At 43.4% G+C, this 23,418-nt stretch overlaps 1 protein-coding gene across 1 annotated transcript in view; it reads right to left on the reverse strand.

Annotated features, from left to right (window-relative positions):
* The window catches only part of MBOAT1 (membrane bound glycerophospholipid O-acyltransferase 1), a 104,201-nt gene that overhangs the window by 24,383 nt on the left and 56,400 nt on the right, over positions 1–23,418 (reverse strand). The window contains exons 4-8 of the mRNA XM_037037904.1: positions 23,207–23,302; positions 9,588–9,643; positions 7,519–7,573; positions 5,873–6,056; positions 3,817–4,009 (exon numbers count right to left, since the gene is read on the reverse strand). Coding sequence (XP_036893799.1) covers positions 3,817–4,009; positions 5,873–6,056; positions 7,519–7,573; positions 9,588–9,643; positions 23,207–23,302 — 584 coding nt within the window. The remainder of the gene's footprint in view (positions 1–3,816; positions 4,010–5,872; positions 6,057–7,518; positions 7,574–9,587; positions 9,644–23,206; positions 23,303–23,418) is intronic.

Here is a 23,418-nt window from a genome sequence, read left to right on the forward strand (position 1 = left end):
CTGAACTGGGAAGACAGCATTAAGTCAGGAGACGGAGCTCTGGAGAGAAACGGGAGTTCGCTCTGAACATATTAGGCACCACGTGCCAGTTGTGTATCAGCTGGACCTGCCAAGGTGCAATTAGTAAAGTTTGGAATACGAGAAAAGGGGGAGAGCTAGAGACAAGAAGGTGGGGCCGGCTACCATAGAGGCCTCGTGAGGACACAGTACCAACACTGTCCTATCTGTCAAGTCATCCTAAAGCCCCTGCTACCGTATTCATGTGACGTCCCCGAACTCTAAGAAAATGTCCCCCTGCAGTGAGTACACATTTCTCATCAACTCCTTAATGGTTTTTAGAAACAAATAGAGACTCGATGAAATCAATACACTTTTACTACGATAACCAAGAGGATAGTTTTCTCCTTTTAAGTTCATTAATTATTTTTTACTACAATAAAGAAAACACTGCAGTAAAACTAATTAGATCACAGCAAAGTCTTAGATCTAGAGGCGATCTTAGAGAAATCTTCCTCTCCTGGAGCTCTGGAATTCTGCTTCTAGAACTCAAGCCCGACTCCAGCCAGACTTTGGAAGGGCTCCTCTAAAGAAAAACGGCCTGTTCTATGTTTGTCTCCTTCGGTTTGGGCATAACTGATGATTTAACGTTGCTTGTCTTACTCCTGGCTTCACTGTAAAACGATCTGGTTTCTTTGAGAAGAAAAGGTGAAAAGTGCTGAGTCCGGCTATGTCATTCTCCCAAGCCAACTGGATGGCAGCTCAGTGGAAGGGAAAAACAAAGCAAGAGTGTGCCAGTTAAGAAACTACTAGTTCTAGCTCTGGCTGGTGTGGCTCAGTGGATTGAGCACCGGCCTGTGAATCAAAGGGTCGCTGGTTCAATCCTCAGTCAGGGCTCATGCCTGGGTTGCAGGCAAATAAGAGGCAACCTCACACTGATGTTTCTCTCCCTCCTTTCCCCTCTCTCTAAGAATAAACAAATAAAATCTTAAAGAGATAAACTACACTGGGAGAAGAAGGGCCCTTGACGTCGGTGTTGACAACTAAACACAGGGCTGGACAGACCGTGCTGGGCCGGGCATAGCAACCTCGGAATTCCTTCTCCACCTCCTGCCTCAGATCTGGCAAGTGCACACACACAGACACATGCACAGTCGCCATCTTTTAGGTTCTATACATTACATTCTCATTCGATGCTCCAGGTGGGCTCTGAAGGCAGATCCCCTGGGCCCCTAGCTCCACTTCAGCAACAGAGTAAACACATGGCCTTGGGAGAGTTGCCTAGCGTCAGGAGGCCTGTTCTCTTGCACATAAAATGGCTGTAATAACGGCACCTATTTTGGAGGGATGTGGAAAGGATTCAAACAGTACAGCCCTGGCTGGGTGGCTCAGAGGGTTGCAGTGCCACCCAGTCCACCAAACGGCTGTGGGTCCTCAGGGTGCCTATGGGAGGTGACCAATCAATGTCCATCTGTCTGTCTTCACCCACCCTTCCTCTCTCCCTAAGATCAATTTAAAAAAAAATACAGTCCAAAATTGCCTTTACTTATATTGTGTATGGCTCTAACATATTATTACAGATAAATTAATTTGAGCACATATATTTCAGAGTTTGTGATTTTAGAATACCACCTGGGCTAAAGTTCAGTGTCACTAATTAGTAGGGAAAAAACAACCAGAAGGACACACTAGGTCCAAAGGAAATAGCTGTATTATTTCAATCTAAACAGTAACTAGAACTAGGCTAACACAGTGTAGCTCAGCCGAGATTCATCAGGAGGCCAGCTTTAGGGATCAAATTTATAATCACGTATAATTAGTACATCAATTATATGTAAATGGTGTTTTAAGCAGCTGAATAAAAACAATTATTCAGTTAAGTAGTTTAAATATTCCCTGTTATACTATTCACTGCTCCGTTATTCATAAATATTACACAGGTTAATTGCAGATCAGCCAACCCATGTAATCTAAACGGTAACAAACTTCAAATTGAGGCCATACAAATTAATGAAGTGTTTCGACGGAAGCTACCCCCCAAAAAGAAAAGAGCTAAGTCCACAGAGAAAGGGATCCACAAAAGGGGTTACTCCTGCAGTGCAAATAGCTGGGGAACGCCTCAAAGAGTAGAACCGTGCCAGACACCCCCACTCCCTGTGACCCCTCCCCACTCAGACCCCACCAGCACAACCCTCCGGGTGTTAGACTTTCCCTATAAGGCCACGGAACGGCCTTTCTTTCCTCCTTAAATCAGGAGCTGATTTAGTCCACAAGCCAGCCCCCAAACCCTGGAACACAGGATATGGGAGTGGAGGGGTGGGGAGAGAGAAGGAGGGTAAGTGAGGAAATATAAGGCAGTAACGGGAGTGAGAGATTCTCTGTGAACCTCACTCACTCTCTCCCTCTCTTATGTTAGAGCAAAGTGAAAATCCTATTTCACACAGGAAAAATAGCTTGGCGTCCAGAGTAAGTATAATGCCTACGTACTAAGGAAATTATCTTTAAATAATGAAGCAACGGCAGGAAAGAGGGTAAGATACAAGGGGGCTTCCCAATGAGCAGTCCATGTCTGTCACCTCCTCGCCTCCCCTGGGGACAGCCCGTGGTGGGCCGTGCGGCTGGAGTGCGTGCCTGTGTCCCATGGAGGGCGGCAATCTCGAGTGCAGAGGAGATGTCCTCCTTCTGAATGCCTTACAGCACGGAACCTGGCACTCCGCAGAAGCGCCTTGAATGAAACTGAACGTGACAAGAGACACAATTTCCTGCACTGAAAAATTTTTTAAAGCTCTAAGTCAGATCTCTCTGGCCAAATGTTACATAAATACTACTTTGGACCAAACTTATCCCTGACCAATTTGGACCCAGAGCTGGGGAGAGGCTGGAATGGGTGCAGGGTTCCTGTTGGGTGGGTGTGGAGGTAGCAATGGCCGCATGACCAGGTAAGTGAACTCAATGCCCCTGAGATGTACACTCGGACAGTAGTTAAAATGGTTAAGTCTTATGTTAGGTGTACTTTTACCACAATAAAAAATAATTTAGTAGCTACACACTTTAAGTTGGGGCTGAAACCTCAAAGCATTAAATGAGAAAAGAAGAACTCCATAAGTGCTATGCCCTCACTCACGAAATACGGGCTAAGCACTGGGGTCCGAGTTTAATAATCTGCACAGCTTCGTACACGGTCACTGCTCTCGGACATTGGGCCCAGGTCACTTTCTGCCGAGATGTCACATGGCCATTCCTGAAAGGGTCCAAATTCATAACGCTGCTGTGCCTTATCAAAAGTTACCTCACAAAGGGGGGGAAAGTACATAAAAAACTAAGTTGAACTTTCTACCTTAAAAAAAAAAACACTTGAAGTCAGCTTCTTTCTAAGACATCAAATTTAACCAACAATTTCTTTAAAAGTATAACCTACATTTGCACATGTTGGTAAAATTAATGTGCATGCTGTATTTTGTATAACCAAGAAAAATTACAAGACAGCCAGATCATTCTGGACTTTCTCCCGAACTTTCCACCACACTAAATGGCTGTTTGACTGGTGGAAGAAGCTTCCAAGGCTGGACATCCGTTAATAACATCGGGTTTAAACAGCCGCTGGGATTGCTTTTTTCCTCATCATGGAGTGTAACTGAGTGTGCGGATGGCCGGGAAGGGGAGCGCTTCACTGCAGAGTAAAAAATGACCCTGGCTCAACTGCTTTCCATTATGTTTCGGACTGTTTGTGGCTTGGTGACCCAAAGTGATGTTCTGGCTAAGCCGCCCAAGGAGTACCATGTTTTCCTCATTCATTTACGGCCACTCCAACACACTTACCTAATGTCCAGGCAAAATAATACTTGGGCTTTGAGGCTTGCATGACAACATACAAGTAGCACAGTCGAGTCAGAAAGTTTGCTTTATGAACAAACCAGTCATCGACCAGGCAGGTGACAGGGAAGGTCTTCGTGAGAGTCAAAAACAAAAGGAGAGACACCAAGGTCATGCACAACTTGCGTATCACAGCTCCCTGAAAGTAGGGGGAAAAGATCAGTGAAACTACTCCAAAGACTTCTGCATGAGGACGACAATTCTGGCAAGGGCCCACGAAGAGCAAAGCTGTTCTAATAGCTGCTCTGGCCACCGTCCCTAGAAGGAGTGGCAACAGGCACTCTTCCTCATGGCACAAAGGGCAGGGTGGGCACAGATGTTCTATTTAGATGCAGGACATACTTCTGACATTTGCAGACTGAATGTATCGAAAATGGAAGAAAATTCTACCAACAAAGATAGATGGTTTCACTACCCAGCACATAAGGGAAACACATACTACGGAGTGGCAGTCTTCCATCAGAGAGACAGAACTGCTGCCTTCCACTCCTGCAGCCGCAGAGCCAAGGAAATGGGTCTGAAACGCCAGCGGGCAAGCTAGGCCTTCGTTAGGAAGGATTCTGTGCAGGGGATTAAATGCCTGCACCAGGACACGGCCGGTAATAGAAAGCTTTAGCAACTTCCCAGGATGGATAAATGCAGTCTGCTCGGGGCTTGAGGTGTACTGACATTTAAAATTCCTCTGGGTAGAGTGATTTTTCCCAGTTTCCCTGGCATTCCAGGGAATGCCATTTAATACCAACACAATTATAGTTCCCAACTTTAGAAACATGGACTACTTTTATCTGTAACACAGGGGTAGCAATCGTACCACCCCCAGAGGGTAGGCTGGGGTTTAAGTGATGAACATAGGGACCAAGAACAGTGTCTGGCTCCCATCTGAATGCTCACCGTGCTTAGCCAGTGGTCAGGCAGTGGGCAGCCCCTTCCCACCAATGTGTCTGTAGCCCAAGTGCAACCCCCCCACTTCATGTGTTCTGTGCACAAAAATGCAAGAGTCTTCGTGGAGAGTGATGTTAATTAAGACTCAATGATAACATTATTTTCTAAATAAAAGCATGTGAACCACAAAAGCACTTCGGTGACAGACACTGCGGGGACACACCTACGGCCACTCTGATGTCTCATAGCCACGGTGACTTCACCCCTAGACTGTTTGTTATGAGTCGGAGTGGAGACATCTGGCTAACAACAAAGTACTGAGGAGCCAGCTGTGTCAAGACTATCTAAACATTCCTGCTTAATTCACAAATCACTTAAAAATTCAAATACTTAATTTTGCCTAGACCTTAGCATTTATGAAATATTTATCCTCAATTTCTCCTTATCCAATGTTCCCCATTCCTTCAATTAATGAAAAATTTCCCTTAAACATAGGATATTTTATCCAAAGAAGCTTAGCTTATTTGTGAAGTTTGATAACTTTTCCTTCTGTAGACTAATTTGACATTAATAAAATTTGGATTAAAATTAAAACATTATTTTTAAAAACCACCTTAAACTCTCTCAAAGTCAGTAAAACCAAGCTTTGGGGAGTGTGAAACTGGTTTCCCTGGCAACAAGCGGGTTCTGCAATATGACCATTACTCTGGTCCCCACTTCCTCTCCCTCCACCTTTTACTGACATAGTATCCTTCAGCTGTGTGTTCGTTTCTATTCATTCATAAAGGCAGGACACCCATAAATCTGAATGCGTTAACTAGTACAGTGCTGAGCCCATGGCAGGCACTAAACACTGGCTGCCTAACCATTGGACGGATTGCTTCAATATTCTCAGCCAGTGGGCTCCTCTGTGTAAATAAACATCTGTTTCTCCAACACAGAGAACGGAAAATAAATACCAATATCAGTATTTTAAGCAAATGGAGGGAACAGTTATTGGCCAAACTTTCCAATAAACTGTTCGGCTTTTCAATTAGAACAGTTATTGGTGACAGTCTGCTCTAGCAGCAAAACTCTACAAATTCCAGACCCCTGGGTAGAAGCTTGGGCTAAAACTTACAGTGGGAGAAGGTTCTGGCAGGCTGTGGAGACCTTTTTCCTTCCAGTTCACTTCCAGCAACTTCATGTGTATATGCCTCCCCTCAATGAAGGCTATGTAGTCCTTGAAATTGTTACAAGGTCCAGCTATGACACTCATGAAGTTCAGAAGGTAGCTTAAGTATTCCAAAAAAGAGGGTTTTACTCTGGGAAAATAAAGAAATGGAAAAGCCTTCAGTCCTTATTTTTTTCATATTTGCAAATAATCACATCATAAACACAGGTGTTACCTTTATAGTTTAATAAACATAACAGGATCTTTCCTTTGTTCTGTTTCTCTAAAAATCCACCTCAGAGAGAAATCTTGTTCAAGTTAGTGAGGTGAGTGGCTCAAAGAAAATGCAGCGCTCTGTGGCGCCCTCTGCTGACTGACCACTACTATAAACACGGGGTGGGGTGGAGGGCAAAGGCAACTCTGGGGCTGGGAAATGCTTTCTCATTAACCTTAGCCCTCTACAGGAGAAAATGAAGGTAATAAACATAAGGCAGTCAGAAGAATCAGCTCTACTGTTAGTTGACTGAGATGCTGTGAAATGGGAAAACTCTCTCCCGACTGCCAAAATAAATACAAAACAGATGATAGGTGGAACCAGTTTCCACTTGGAAGAAGCCACACAAAACTACCCTGTAACAGTCTCTCATCTGCTTTGGCATCAGGCACCAGGTCAGTAGACAAGGGTAGTGGCCGGGAAAAAATTCCATAGGAGCCATTTTGTTTAGTGTTTTAATGGCATGTGAGGGGGCATGCTCTTCCAGCAGGGTGGAATCGTGGGAAAAGGCTTCCTAAAAGGCCAGTGGTGACCAGTCCCTGGAGTTACGCCTACAGCACTTACACTCCCACATGCTTGGCAAAGAACCTGACACGTTAGACTCGTCCAGTGATTCTCCATTGGTTCCCAAGTCCCAAACCCTTGGTGAAAAAAATGAAGCTCTCCCACCCGTTACCACACGGGCCCCTCTCCCTTCTCCCAATCGTCTCCTACTACCTACTAGCAGGAACTCTCGGCCGTGGCTGCGCCACCATCCCCAACATGCTACCCCACTGGTCATTTCTACTCCCATATGACAGCCTCCTGCTTTGCATGACCTCCATTGCTCTCCAGCACCCACCCCCTTTCTACGACACGGCAACACCAACCGAAGTCCACCTTCGACCTTCCGCCTGTCCCCAGCCGGTATCCACTGCTCCAGCTTTACTTCCTACCTTGTTTCATGCCAGCATTTAATCATCCTGATGGGCACTGATAACTGTTTCTTGAGGACCCAAAGACATATGCCCAGTAATTCTGGAACAGATCTACCCCCAGTCAAGGAGAATCCTGCAGAACTAATACAATTACAGATCCACTTGCTTTCTGACCCAGCAATCTCACTCCTGGGAATCCTACAGCTCTACCCAAACCCATCTGAAGTGACCTATGGACAAGGTTACTCATCATTTACCATTTGCAAAAGCTAAAGACTGGTAGGCACACAAGTGTCCATCAATAGCAGATTCATTAAATAAACAGTATACATCCACATAAATCTCATGCAAATATTTTTAAATGAAGCTCTCTAGATAATGACTGATATACAAAGCACTCGGGAATATATTGTTAAACTTACCTTATAGCAAGTCGATGTTGCTCAGCAGACAGGTCTTCAGCTCTTCGACCGAGTCCTGTGAAAAAGAAAAAACTTAGAGGAGTGTTTGAAGTGAAGTAGATAACTAATCTTAAAAGAGGCTTATAAAACTCATTTGAAAAAGTGATTAATTTGTTTCATAAATCAAAGTTTTCCATTTTTTAAAAATACCCTGGATCAAAGGACTACCCATAGGTCTACGTGTAAGGAAGAGTCTCTATAGGTTCTATGAAGAGGGGGGAATTCGGGGGGTACTCCAAGTTAACTCCCACAGCATGACATAGATCCGAGAACCCTCCACGCCTCCTGCACTGCTCAGCACGCTCTATGTGTCTTTGTTGCCACATGAGAGAAATAAGTCTGCCTTTGCAGCCTGCACCAGCATAAATGCCTCTCTGATATACCGAATGAAAACACCCGGTACGAGCTGAGAGCATGGGTGCACTGTAAGGGGGAAAGCAATAGGGACTTTCCTCTTCCCAAACACAGGAAACCTAACTCCAAAGGCAGGGGAAACACGAAAGAATTATCAGGAGATGTTACTTCCTTTAAAACTCATCCATGCTGGAAAAACTCCCAAATAAATTACACTTGTGCTTCCCACAAGATGTATATGTTAAGTTAGTGTCAAAGAAACTGAAGTGTCATCTCATAAGCATCAGAAGTCAACTTTAAAACCATAACATCAGTTAAGACCAATATGGTCGCTAAACACTAAAGACAACCCAAAAATATGCCGAAGAGAAGGCAGAGTGGTTCCGGAATTTACTTCTTCCTCCCACACACAAGAAAAAAAAGCCATAGGCAAACATTTTGCAGCGTGTGAGGGATGTTTCAGAAAACAGGGTAAACTGTGAACGCGTACAAAAGTAAATCTAGGCAAAGAGTCTATGTAAAAAAACAAACCAACCAAAAATAATTTTTAAAAAACCCACAAGAAGCAGTGTTTGAAAAATCACACTCATGTTTCTAAGACTTCATCAAATATATCTCTGGCAATCCCAGAAATTAAATTGATTTTAAGTATTGATTTATGTTGCTGATGTCAATCCATAATCACCTCCAAGTAGATTTTCAGGTACACAAACGCTGACCAACTCACCCTGGTTCACCCAGGACTGTGTTGCTTTGGGTACTAAAAGTCTCATATCCTGGAAAAAACTCAGTCCTGGGCAAACTGGGGCAGTTGGTCACTCTAGAAAGATGCCATCCTGGGTATAAAATTACCCAGTTCTGTACAGAATGACTAAGTCACCAGTATGAACTACAAACACACAGCGTTGATGTGAAACTAAATTAGTTTCCCAGCTTTGAGGAGGAACAAGCAGCCCAGCGGAGACTGGACCCTTCCTCAACACACAGTGCAGGTTCAGCAGTCAGGAGGCCTTCGCTGGAGGGTAAGTCCTCCGAACGCATGTTTGCTACTTGCCCCTGACATGGATTAGCCCCATCTCCCTTCGGATTAAAGTGCTGTTCTCCTCCCTTGGAGCCCGGGTTGAACAGTGGAAATTGCATTTTCTGGCCATTTTCAGAAAGAATCTGAGTAAAGAAAATGTCCGGTTTCTATACAAACAGAAGACTCTGTCTTCTCTCAGCTTTTTAGAGAGGCTCATTTTATTAGATAATTTTCCAAGAAAAAAAAAGAAATCTAACATTAAAAAGTGGTTAACCAGCCAATGCTACTTAGTCTTATATTACCTCATGGCCACCTCAGAGATTAAACCATAAAAACACAATGCCATTTTTTCTTAACAGATTTGGAAATGAAGAGCAGAGAGTACCATAAGTTAAGTTAAATTTAAAGCATTGTAATAAGTAAACAGAAAACCCGCTGTTCTTAATGTCAATATTTCAGCAAATTTAGGCTACCAATTCAGGAGAGAAATGGTAAATAACAGCTGGGAAGGTTAAAAGCTATGAGTAAAGAGGCGTACAAAGTGTTGACAAGGTATAGCGAGATCGGCCAGCACTTGTCTGAACTTGGGGCTGTGTACAGAGTATAAAAAACATCAGGGGGACTTTAGTGAGAAAAAAAGGGCTGTTTTTCTTACCATCGTGAACTTGGAATGCCAAGGTTGTGATCTTCTGAGTGACGATCATGAGAGGCCTGAAAGGAAGACAGAGAATAGTCAGGATGAGCAAAAATACCCCTGGAACTTTTATTCTATTTCTCTGTGTGGTGGTTTTTCATCTTCAAGATTGGTAAATAAAATACAAGGGCACTGAATTCAAAATAAACACTTTTTATTGCCCCCTTCTGAATCACTGTACATAAGTAGCTCTCACGATGCTGAACAAGACCCCACTAGAAGTCCCTTTCGAGCTATTTATTACTCAAAGTGCAAGTTCCATGCCCAGGGTCGCCAGCATGGCCTGGAGCTGGCTGGAAATGCAGAATCTCACACTCTATTCCAGAACCAGAAAATGAGAATCTGCATTTTTAACAAGATCTCCAGGGCGTGCAAATGCACATTCAAGTGGAAGCAGCACTGGTTCAGGACACATAATCCAGTGCCCTGGTCCCCCCTGGATAAGGCATAGTTTGGCTTCTCCATCCTAACACATTCTAATATGCTTTATTCTATGAAAGGCTATCCTTCCGTGCACATGTAGTAAAAGATGCATTTGTAAAATGGAGCTACCTATAAATAAACCATTTAAGTAACACCAATCTCAACTTGTTAGTTGTTACTAACAAAAAGTAACACCAATCTCAACTTGAAGACAGCCATAAAATAAAAACTTGCCCCAGCAGTGCCACCCATGTCAACTAGGGTGCCAAGACGATTCAACGGAGGACAGAACAGATGTTCCGACTAGTGGCAGTGGCACACCTAGACATCCACTTAAAAAGAATACAGAAAGTAATTGAACTAGATCAAGAGATGTACACAGATGTAAATCTTCATGACCTTAGATTTGGCAATGATTTCTTAATGAAAGAAATAAATAATACATTAAAGGATATCATTAAAACTTAAAATCATTGTACCGCAAAGAATGTGCCCATCAAGAAAGTAAAAAGGCATTTCACAGGAGGATGAAAATGTGTAAATCAGAGAACCAACCAAATATGGGAAAACATATTTGCCAATGATATCTCAGACAAGGGTTTAATCTCCAAAATATATAAAGAACTCACATGACTCCACTCTAAGAAGACAAACAACCCAATTAAAAAAATGAGCAAAGGACTTGAATAGACACTTCTCCAAAGAGGACATACAGAGGCTCCAGAGACACATGAAAAGATGCTCAGTATCAATACCTAACAGAGAGATGCAAATTAAAATCATAATGAGATACCACTGGTCAGAATGGCCATCATAAACAAAGCAACAAATAAGTATTGGAGAGGATGTGGAGAAAAGGGATCCCTAGTGCACTGTTGGTGGGATTGCAGACTGGTACAACCATTATGGAAAACAGTAGGGAATTTTCTAAGAAAACTAAAAATGGATCTGCCTTTTGACCTAGCAATTCCACTGCCAGGATTATATCCTAAGAACCCTGAAACACCAATTCAAAAGAATCTATGCACCCCAATGTTCATAGCAGCACAATTTACAATAGCCAAGAGTTGGAAGCAACCTAAGTGCCCATCAGTAAATGAATGGATCAAAAAACTATGGTACTTTTACACAATGGAATTCTATGCAGCAGAAAGAAAGGAGCTCCTACCCTTTTCTACAGGATGGATGGAACTGGAAAGCATTATGCTAAGTGAAATAAACAAGGTGGTGAAAGACAAATACCATTATTATCTCACCTTTAACAGGAACCTAATCAACAAAACAAACAAACAAGCAAAATATAACCAAAGGCACTGAAATAGAGAGCAGGCTGACAATGACCAGAGGGGAGGGAAATTTCGGGGGAAAAGGGTGAACGGTTTGCAGGAACAAGTATAAAGGACACATGGACAATAACAGGAGGGTTGGAAATGGGAGGGAGGTGAGGAGGGCTTGGGGGTGGGCTGGGGTCGGGGTAAAAGAAAACTGTACTTGAACAACAAAATTAAAAAATGAAAAACAAAAAAATGTGTAAATCATATACTTGTAAGGTTGGTACTAGACTGTATAAAGAACTCCTACAACTCAATAATTAAAAGACAACCCCTCCAGCTCTGGGATGCAAGGGGCAGCAGTCAGAGTGAGTAACCAGTGTCCCAATTACCGAGCAAGGGACAGTTGCAGGTTACTGCAGCGTCTTATCCACAGTAAATCTGAACAAGGTATTTAAGAACTGACTATGGTCTTGTTTGAACGTGGGTTTGGGCATTTGACTTCTTTGTCTCTCCATTACCTGGTTAACTGAGACTGTACGTATGTATCAAAAACTTATGCGATCACTTTCTGACTAAGAATGAAAATTCTAGAAAAAAAGCAGAAATGCATGTTCATTTACTGGAATAATTCAAATGCCAAACAATAATGAGTTATAAAAATAAATAATGGTACAGATACGGAATACTCTGCAGTCATTAAAAATAATTTTGTAAAAAACATTTATTGAAGTAGAACAATCCTTACAGTGTGAGGAAGCAGGCTATAAAACAGTGTATGATATCATTTTTGTAAAGAAAAATGTACATACATGCATGGAAAAAGTACTAAGACATACACTAAAATATTAACATTGTTTTCTTGGGAAAAAAATGACAACTGAATTAAAAAATGGCCCAAGGATCTGAATGGACATTCCTCCAAAAAAGATACACAAATGGTGAAGGAGTACATGAAAAGATGTTCAACAGTAATTACTTACGAGAGAAATGCAAATCAAAACCACAATGAGATACCACTTCTCAAGCGATGGAAGGACTAGAACCGAAAAGACAGATAACAAGTGTCGGCCAGGAGCTGGGGAGCTGGGATGCTGGTGCACTGCTGGTGGGAATACTGAATGCCTCAGAGACCTAAAGGGCTGCTTTAAAAACAGTGGGCAGCATCTCGAATGGCTAAACATGGAGCTACCGTATGGCCAAGCAACTCCATTCCCTAAGCCTTGAGCCTTGAGGTTTTGTCTTTCATGGAACTTGAAAATGTTCTAAAAGAAGCAGACACAAAAAAACACATATTGTATGATTCTATGATGTATATGAAGTGTCTAGAACAGGCAGATCCACAGAGAAATGACGTAGACTGCTGGGTGCCTAGGCTGGGGAAACCGAGAGGAATTAGGGGTGACAGGGAATACATACGGGTTTCTTTCAAGAGTCATGAAAACGTTGTGAAATTAACTGCCATGAATGGCTGTACTCTGTAGATTTACTTTGTGAATATGTTAAAAAAGCCACTGAACTGTATCCTTTAAATGGGTGAATTGTATGGTGTGTGAACTGTCTATCCCAACCAGGTTGCAATTTTTTAAATGCATCTGCTTTTCCAATCATCCACCCTAGTTTGGTACTTTTAGTAGCTCTATTCTTGCTCGACAGTACAAGATAAAATCCCACTGCTCTAACTACCATCCTTTCTTTCAAACCTTCTTTGTTTATCCTAGCTTTCTGATATCCATTCTTTCGGCTTCTCGCTGCAACTGCTGTCTCTGACCCTACAGACCGATGCTCATCTATACGGAATGCTGAGGCTCTGATGAGTGTCCGGCAGCAAGGATTTCCAACCTTCCCATCCCATGGCACACGCAAACTACCAAAATTCTGTGGCACATCAAAAAAACATACTTTTCACTGATCTGGAAAAAAACTAGGTATAACTTTGACTCAGTCACACCAGATGGCTATTGTGTTGGTTGCTGTCATTTCTTGACTTGACAATCTAAGGGGGAAAAGGTCGGTGCCCCTGACTGAACAGCCAGGTGTTGCATGTTTAAAAATTCTTGTGACACACCGCTGTGCAGGGGCACACTGGGCAAAGATCTCTGTCCTTCAGCAGTGTCCCTGGCCTGACCCTGGGAGGCCCACAGCCTCTGTGCCTGGAGCTCAGACCAGGCTCAGATGTGTGGGACGATGGACCTGAACACAAACTACTCTCAGGCCAAGTGCGATGTGTGTCAACTGCACTTAGCCACTTCTCTGCAAGTCCATTTCCTCTTTAACTCTCCTCATTCTAATCCCCACTTTCCCTACTTTCCATCTCTTTAACATAATAAGCATGTAATACTTTCAACTACTGTATTAATATAAACTAGCAAGATAAAGCATTTCAAAAAAGTACCAACGAATACACTTTGAAATGTTAACGCCTGCACCCAACTTTATATCTTACTTGCAAAAGCCCGGCAGCCAGTGGCCATCGCTTGAAACAAGATTCTGACTGTTGTGTAGGAGGCTAAGAGGAGAGAGAGTCTGGCTGCAGCGGGGAGGATGCCTGTGCTCTGCTGCACCTGGTGGGAAGGTGTGGCAGCCAGCGGCCGGCGACGTGGTCATGTTAAGGCAGCAAGATGTGCTCACAGCTAACACTACTGCGACCACGCTCTTTCATAATGAAAAACAAAAAACCAAAAAACCCTCTGCTATTCCAGAATGCTGATGTTTGGATCCACAAATAAAGGCCAGATGGAAGGTTTCTACCAGATCAAATTCATCTTAAAGACCATTATAATCTCGCAGCTCACTGCCTGATATTCAACAAAGCCTCTGACCCACAGCGTATAACAGATGCTGAGAGCTGTCTTTCTTCAAAGAGATTCACTGTAAGCATCATACTCAAGGTAGTGTCATAAATGATGTTCAAAGCAGTACAGTTTTCTTTCCAAAGCCTTTTTGTCATCTTTCCTACCAGCAAGATTGAAAGTCCTAGGAATCACTAGTAGGAACTAAGCTCCCTGGTTTTTTTTATACAAATCCCAATGAAATTTTTTAAAATTTGAGACACACTCTCTGGTGACTATGCAATTTGCAAATCAAGTAAATTCCTACATTTGATTTCATTCAAGCAATATATATATATATATATATTTAAGGGTCTTAAAATAGATATATCAACACAGTAAATATGTCATGGAATTAGCCTACCTTTCTGTCTCTATAGAAATATAGCATTCTTCTTGCTCTATCTGGGGTTAGATTTAATGTATTCCATCGTTACGCACACACTGAGCACAGCATTTAGTAGTTACATAAGCAGTGGCCAAGCAAACTCGCCTCTCAGATCAGCTGCTGGAGCAGTACAGCTGACTGGCTCCAGCTGTGCCTTGATTCTGCCTCCTAGTCTGTTCTAAACCCACGCCTCCAGACCCAGGCAGGCCCCTCTCCACAAGGCACAGTACTCCTCTGCCCTCAGGAATTTAAGCCCAAGGACTTCCCATGGAACTTGCCAAAGTTGTCTTAGAACTGTAGCCACAGACGACTCTTCCTCCTGTGCCCCTCTCATCTCAGGGGTCAGACATGCCTTTCAATCCGAGGCTCTCCCAGCCTCATCCACTGGCCTCCCCAGTTTCCCTCACAGGCATTTCACCCATACAACCTCTTATACTTCTGATCCTATCTCAGCATCTACTTATCAGAGAACCCAAACTAACACAACACACAATACTGAATATCTAGATCAATGTCAATAACTAAGAATTACTCAATATTAAATCTACATTGGTAGGTCTATGTAGAAAACATATTGTTGTCCTTCTCTAGAAAACAGTGTCCCTTTAAAAAAAAACCCTGGAGAAGCTACGGATCAAATGTTGTTGCAGATCATCCAGACTATACTGTCCACAATGTACTCCTTCTGTTTTAAACATCTGAAGAATTTTCTAGCAACTGTATTAAAAAACAACTCACACATGTGATCACTGATTATAATAGAACATACTGATAACTTGTGAAAAGCAGACCCAACATCCTCAGACTACAACCTGTTCACTGGAAGGAATGAATTTAGAATCCTCCTACATTCCTACTCTGCCATGGGGATAAGGAAGAGCACCATATGCTCTTGCTCCGGGAGCGTCCTCTCTGAGCAATTTTTCATTGACGAATTTATTTAAACTTATGGGTGGATCAAGTGTCGAACTCAAAATGCACAAGTTACTGAAACTTGAACGTCAAACCCATGAAGTTACTAATTTAAAACAAAACTCAAATACCATCTATGGTGCATTCCAATCAAAACATAACAGAATCTAAGACATGTCCGTTGCTTTGTGGTTGGAACTCATGCTTTCTTTTTTTGCAAAAAATTGCAAAACCCAGAACCCACAAGCACATACTACAAGCACAGGAAGGACATAAAAAGGCTCTTTGATACAGCCAAGGAACGGGACAATGACGCCTTAGAACTTGAGCTGCACTCAGGTTTTCCAGCCCCTGAAAAGCATGCCCTGTCCTTTGATTTGTATACACCTGTCAGTCATGTGCCCTGCACTTGAATCCATGGGAACCATCTGACCAATCTGAAGTCAGCGTCTGAGTCCAGCACGGTTGGGCTGGGGCCACTTGTTTTGTTGTCCCATGAATTTTTTCCATGATTAAAAAGAAAGCTAAAGAAAACCAATGTTTTCTTCCCAAATTTAAGATTATTAGTCAAACTGGGATAAGGAAATATAGGGGGAAATTGAGTAAAGGAAAGCAGGCAGTTAGAGATGTGTTTCGAGTGAAAAGCAAGGAAACAATGCCATCCACCTCTCCCTCCCCATAAACATAACATCAAGGCCTGCTCATACAGATTGTAGGCAACTTACCAGACGTGGTACCCATTCACCCATTTGCATGTCCTATATCAACTCCCAACAAAAATAACCTGTCTTTAAAACATTCAACAAAACTCCACTTTGAGCAAAATCCAATAAAACCCTCCTGTTTTACCTTAATCTTCGTACCTAAAGTGGTTAAGTTTCCTGCCCTGGTAAAGCTAGGAAGGAACAATGAGGCAATGTACTCAGCAAAAGAGCCAGTCAGACACACAGCTGGCTAGCCAGCATCTAGCTGGATCCGACCTGAAGGGTCTTTCTGATCTTCCCCAACAGGTCATTTTAGACCTAAAAAGTTATCCTTTACATTTTTATTCCTTTTTGTGCTCGCTTCAGCAGCACATATACTAAAATCTGTATTACTTCTTTGTTTATAATACAAATCCACATAGAACACTTATATACTAGGAAAGCAAGGAGTCAGGCAAGCGAGAAGTTCGACAGGGCTGGAAAACACGAGTACAGCAAACTTCCAAGCGGCTGTAACCCAGGCCAGGACTGCCAACGTGAACAACCAGAGGTGCCCAGGTACAATGCAAACTGCGCCTGGACCCAGCAGCTGGGGAGCAGAGGAGGCTCAGACGGTACCTCCCTCCTCGTGTCCCTGCTGCTTCTGCCCTGCCTGTGCCCCCTGCTCCCTGGATTACTTACTAAGGAGGCTATCGATGCTATCATGGCTTTAGAGGAAGGCTCCTACATGCCTTTCAAATGTGCCAACATTGTGGAAGAAAATAAGGGATTCCTGGAGTCACAGCAAAGAATGAGCACAGCTCCATTGGGCCTCCTAGGTTTGTAGCTTAAGGTAGCGGGAACTCCTCTGGACTCAGAGTTCGTGGTATCTGTTTAGAATTATCCTACATCAATGAGAGCAAAGTGGGCTTATACTCTTTCCACTCATCTTTTCAAAGATTTCATATCTATACTCTGGCACTCAACCACAACAAAATCACCAGTTCTCCATTGTAACAGGAACCCACCAAATGTACTTCATATAACCTAGGAACTCATGTCTTCGGAATTAAATTCCAAGTGACTGTGCTAATTATTGAAAAGCTGGCAGCAGCCTGATGGAGAAACATGAAATAATCAAATACTGAAATCTCTTCACAAATGTGTTCTTTTTACAATCAGAGCGAACCCAATGATTTGCACATGCTGAGCCACCCGACAGAGTGATGAGGATGTCACAACAGAGGAAAACATCTCCCACGGAACAACAGGGCAAGTGACCTCCACCCGGAGGAAGGCAGGTGAGTGACACGCTACTTCGGGTTACAAGACACATAATAGGGCAACAGGGAACACAAACAGCCCTAGTTCTACTCCTGTAGGCGACAGTTCATTGTAACATGCATGCAAATATATTTAAATAACATTTAGGGTGTCTCATTATTATAATCATATAAAAGAATAAAACAATTATTAAAAATCACCAATAAAGCATACCCCCTACAGAATCACTGTCTCAGCATTTTATTTCCTCCTACTTTTTTCTACACATGTCCATATTCATAAAAATGGCATCTTAATACATTGTTTTTAGGTTTTTATTTTCCATTATCTTTTAATCATTTGCCAGTATCACTAACATACCATGAAGACATCGTTTTCAATGGATACATTTAGTACCATCATTTAATCATTCACCTCTTTGGACCATTTGGCTACTTTCTATTTTTCATTATTATTGACAACAGTTGAACATGCTTATGAATAGATCTGGTTTCCTTAATAATGTAATTCAATTTCTAGGAATTTATCCTATTAGAGGATATGAACGCTTTAAAAATTCTTGCTTGAAATTTACGGCTAAATTGCCTTTCAGAAGGGTTGTATAAATTTATACTCCCACTGGTAATGAAGAAGAGTTCTCCTTTCATAATATTCTCAGAAGCACATGAGCAACTCAGATTGCCAACATGGTGGGCGGGCAATAATCTGCCTGAATCTGGCCTGCCCCACAAAGAAAAGAGAATTCTTCTTGCTGCTTCCCTCAGAAGACAACCCAGTTTGCACCCTTATGTGAGCAACAGAGAAGAATCAGTTCATTATCACAAACTTAAAAGGGAATCAAGAAACAGCTCTATTACAAGCAATTGCTGAGCTTCCCCCAAGAAGAACAGTAAACGTGTTAGGGTCTGTAATCACCCACGTTCACAGAGAAAGCACAGAGGACTCTCGCCACTGCGTGCGTTGATCTACACTGGATTAGCAGCACTAATAAGAGTGTATCGTGTGTTATCCTCACCATTAACATCAGTCTGGCCCATGAAAACTCTTATGACTTTCCGAATGATAAATAAAATTTCAAGCACCAGATACTCTAAAATACAGCAAGTTTATGTGTCCCCGAACTAAAAACATACACTGTTTGACACAAACACCAGTCGAATCCAGTCCCATTCCACTCCTGCCTGTGCTCTTTCGCTACAGGTGTAACAAAGGGTGCGAGACACTTGGGTTTGTACGTGTGCTCAGAAGAGGGCAGCTACCACATCGGACTGCTTTAAACAGCCAGGCTCAACTTTGGAACACGACTTTATTCCTTGACAGAATTGTAAATAAGATTTTTAAACTGAAATAACAGTGTTTAATTCCATTCAGAAGGAAAAAGTGTGGTTGCTTGCAAGGTCATGAAGAGAACAAATTGGTGACAATTTGTGATCTAAAACAAGGGTCCCCAACCTCTGGGCTGCGACAGGTACTGGTCCAGGCCTATTAGGACCTGGGCCACACAGCAGGAGGTGAGCTCGAATATAATGCACCTGGATCATCCCGAAACCAACCCCCACCCCCAACCCCAGTCCATGGAAATTCGTCTTCCACAAAATCAGTCCCTGGTGCCAAAACGGTTGGGACCCAGTAATTTAAAATATCTTGTCCACTTTAGGTTGGTATGTACCTCTCCCTTTACATTAACTGACATTATCCAAGAAGATGAATTCATGTCAGCGAGGCATTGTACATTTATGGTGGTGGGGGAGGGAGGTGGTATGAGGAATGCTGGGTAATAATGCACTATAATTTTTTTTAAAGACATACCTTAAGAATTGGATAATATGACCACTCAGCAAACAGAAAACTAAGTTGCATGCACTTACAGGTGGAAGACATGTTTTTTACCCTTTCCCTAACAATAGTTCTTTCCAGTTCAAACATTTTGCAGTCTTCTAGGTAATGTCTGAGATGTCTTAATACAAGGAAATCCAGAGATGCAACCTTCCAGAAAACAACTTGATAAGTTTCACTTGAGGAAACTTATCACGGCTATGCTGCTGAAAGTCAAGTTGACAGGAGCTCATTTCCATTCCCGCCCTGCTGCCAAAGACCAAATCCACAGCATCTCACAAACACATTACTGTTTCCCATAAATACCCTTTATTTGTTCTTGTGGTAACTTTCCACAATTCTGATGATGCTAAAATTATGTAACAATCATTCAAGAGCTTATGGTTTTATGCATGACACCAGTAGAGGGGGAGACATATGGCAAGAGCAGGAAGAGATGAGGACAGTAGAGTCACTCTCTTACCTGCATGACTGGGGCTGGGCATGGGGGCCGGTGGTGGTGGTGCATTTGTTAGCTCAGCAAAAGGTGTATGAAATCACAAAGCAATGTGTATTCATTTCCTAGAGCCACCATAACAGATTACCGCAGGTTGGGTGATTTAAAACCAGAACCACTGTCTGGAGTCTGGAATCTGAAAGTCCCACATCAAGGTGCTGGCAGAACTGGTTCCCCCTGGAGGCCGTGAGGGAGAATCTGTTCCATGCTTTTTCCCAGCTTCCAGCAGCGGACAGCAGTCCCTGCAGTTCCCTGGCTTGCAGCTGCGTGGCTCTCATCTCTGCCTCCACCTTCACATGCCTCCTTCCCTCTGCGTGTCTGTGAGCTGCACCTCTCATGGACTTCATACAGAGACACAACCATGATGAATTCAGGGCCCTGCTTAATCCAGTGGGTCTTCATCTTAACTAGTTATGTCTACAAAGATCCTATCTCCAAATAAGGGCATATTCTGAGCTTCTGGGTATACATGGATTTGGGGGGACACTAACCAACCCAGAACACAATGATATGCTCACATCTGAACTTCCTATATAAACTTGAAATAGATAACTGGACATTCACTCCACTGTCCTCGCTCACTGCTGTCTCCAATAACTGTGCCTGCATTTGCAGGTTCTCCATCAGTGTCTGCTGAATGATGAAGAGATGAACCTTCAGATGCAGGACCAGGGTCCTTTCCCTGGCATGTGGACCTGCTGAATGACGGCATCTGCCTCTTACATAAACCCCCATCCACACCTCCGGAGTCATTTCCTCTAACACAGGCCAAGAAGGTTCTAAAAGAAGGTAAAGATGCTCTCAAAGAAATCTGAGTGCAGGATCCCTACTTTGTATAATCTTCCCCACACCCTTTACCCATTGTCACCCACAATGAATTCAATAGCCATTACTTTTATATACTAAACTTTCTTTGGTGACTTTCCAAAGACCCTACTTAGATTTAAAGAAATTGTGTTCTCTCCTTCCATATATAATCAGCTTATATGTAAGTATGAACTGGAATAAATGAATTTTAGAATAAACACAGATGACACTAGATAAGCATACACAGCAACTGATGAAAGCAGCAGAGCCCGGGAGTGCCAGATGCAAACACTCCAGGCCCCGGGGTCTCTGTGGGTATGGTTTAAGGGCCACAGGCAGCACCGGCCACTGAAAGCCAGGTGCAAGGTCCAAAATGCAGTGAGTGACTGACTGGTGGGGGAAGGGACCAAGGGGGGATAGCAGCGGCAATCAGGGAAAGCTTTGTAAAACAGTGATCTTTGAACTGGGTTTGGGGAAAAGATCTCCACACAAACAGGGATGATAAATATTCCTCTAATCGGCAGAACGCGCAAGGCAGAGGCGCAGAGGCACGGATTAACAGCGTGCCTGCAGACCGTGGGCATTGCTGCCATCTGCAGTGCACACAGAAGGTGGAGGTGGCCAGAGAGGAGGCAGGGCTGTCTCATCAGCTGCTTGGTACTCTGGAACCTCACTGGTTCGTGCAAAGAACACAAACTAGAGAAGGGGCAGGGTGGTAGGAGAGACGGCCAGTTGGGAAACCTGCAGACACGGGTGGCCCCATGGGCCTGCAGAGCAGCGAATGGAGCCGAGAGACAGCCAGGCTGCCGACCTGATAGGACTCGGGGACACAGGGTCGTGGAGGCTAAGGGTAGGGGAGATGGTTTTCTGGGACCTCCACAGGCACCTGTCTGACATCCCTGTGCTCCTGCAGAGCTGTCTCCTCTGCCCGGCACGCCCTTCCTCCCGCCTGAGCGTCTGCAGGCCCTGGCACTGTGCCTAGTGTCCTGGGAACCCACAAACAGCTGCAGAAAAAATGAATGAATGTACGCTTTGTGCCTTGAAAAGAAAAAGTGAGGTAGGTGAGAAACAGGTAATAATCCACTTTGGGCTAAAGTAAAAGTTTTTTATTCAATATCCCAACCAAATGGCTAGGCGGGTATTTAATTGAGGCTTCCGGACATATTGAAGAAGGGACTGACAAATGCTAGGTAGGGTATTTAACTCATTCGTTTATTGAACAACTATTAAGAGCCACAAACTCTTCTAAGTATTGGAGGGGTGAGGTCATGGTTCTGGGGTGAAACCAAAAAAGTGAAGTTTGTTAATTAAACACCAGGGAGAGTTATGATCACCATTTAAAAGTTACTTTTAATGCTATAACTTCCCAACTATAATGTTATCTTTCTTGTTCCCATATTTTCCATATTTGGCTAGCAATACACACCAATAAAAATACAAAGAAATTTGTGGGCTTGTTTCAGAAAAAATCGAAAAACTGTTCCATAATCTGGAGGAAAAGGAATACAGAGAGAAGACAACTCAAAGAGAAACTGGTAAAACCCAAAGTAAAGGCCTGAGGGTAAGAAAAACTGATGCATGAAAAGAGACCAAACCACAGCCGTGGAAATGTCAGTGCCACAGCCTTTGTGTCCCAAAGCAACAACCCTGCCCTCCTACGCCTCTTCACAATGGGACGGGTTAGATGCCTGATCTGCAAAGCTCGCAGAAAGGACCTGTGAGTTATATCCCCCTTATTTCACTGCCTATTCCCCAGTAACTCATCAAGTGAAATTCAGTTCGACCCGAGGGAAGACCTCGAGTTCTCTCTGACCTCAGACTGCCCGCAGGGAACAGAACCAGCTCCTCAGAAGTAACATGGATAACACAGAGTGCAACGAGGTGTCCCTGTGCCTTAGGTGTCCATTCCTCAGGACTCATGAGAAGCTGTTACTGAATGAACACCAAGAGAGCATAGAATTTTCACCGATCCATCTATCGTCTTCACCAGGTGACCAATCAGGGGAAGGAGGGCCCACCAGGTAAAGGCCGGGTGACACAGCATTTTCACAACTACTGTGGAGACCTCCCACTGTGTCAGGCACTTCTAGCTGCTGCAAGTCTGATGGGCCCAGTAGGGAGAGGCTGGGGCAGCCGGGGGACACTCAGGAGGGTAAGGCAGCGGCTATTTACCTGCTAGCATTGAAAAATTTCTGTATTAGTAACTAGGAGAGGTAAACACCAACTCCACGCTAAAGGCCTTAGCCTAGGGGGTCAGCAAACTTCTACTGTAAAAAGCAAGACAGCAAAGATTTTAGGCTCTGTGGCTCATATGGTTTGTCATGACCACTCAACTCTACCATCATCATGCAAAAGCAGCCAGAGACAATGCAAGTGAGTGAGTGCCTGGCTGTGTTCCAACAACTACAAAAGCAGGTGGGGGGCCAGATACTGCCCACGGGCCATGGTCTGCAGCCCCTGCCTGACACACAGTGGGGCTCACAGTCCCACAGAGCAACCAAGTCTTCACTCTCACCTCAGTAGGACCGTCTTGCAAACAGACTGAATTGGGCCCCCATGGTTCTGATGTGCATGCTTGGTTCTTACAGACCCCAAGTCAGGGAGTCAAAGCCAGCAGTCAGAATGCTCCCCACAAATTAAGATACTCACCCAGAAAAATCCGTAGTGAGAATCCCATAGTGAAAGATGTATATTCTGCTGATGTGGCACATCGTCAGGTATCCCATTGCTACAAAAAAGGAGTATCTGAAACCAAAAATGCACAAGATCTGATTATTATGCATTACAAGAATGTACTTAATCAATTTTCTCTTCTTCCTCCCTCTCACCCCCTCATTCGCAATGTCACAAGGTCCTGTCTG

This window comes from Sturnira hondurensis, unplaced genomic scaffold (assembly GCF_014824575.4).
Source record: "Sturnira hondurensis isolate 20B ecotype Veracruz unplaced genomic scaffold, ASM1482457v3 Scaffold0023817, whole genome shotgun sequence".
Lineage (NCBI taxonomy): Eukaryota > Metazoa > Chordata > Mammalia > Chiroptera > Phyllostomidae > Sturnira > Sturnira hondurensis.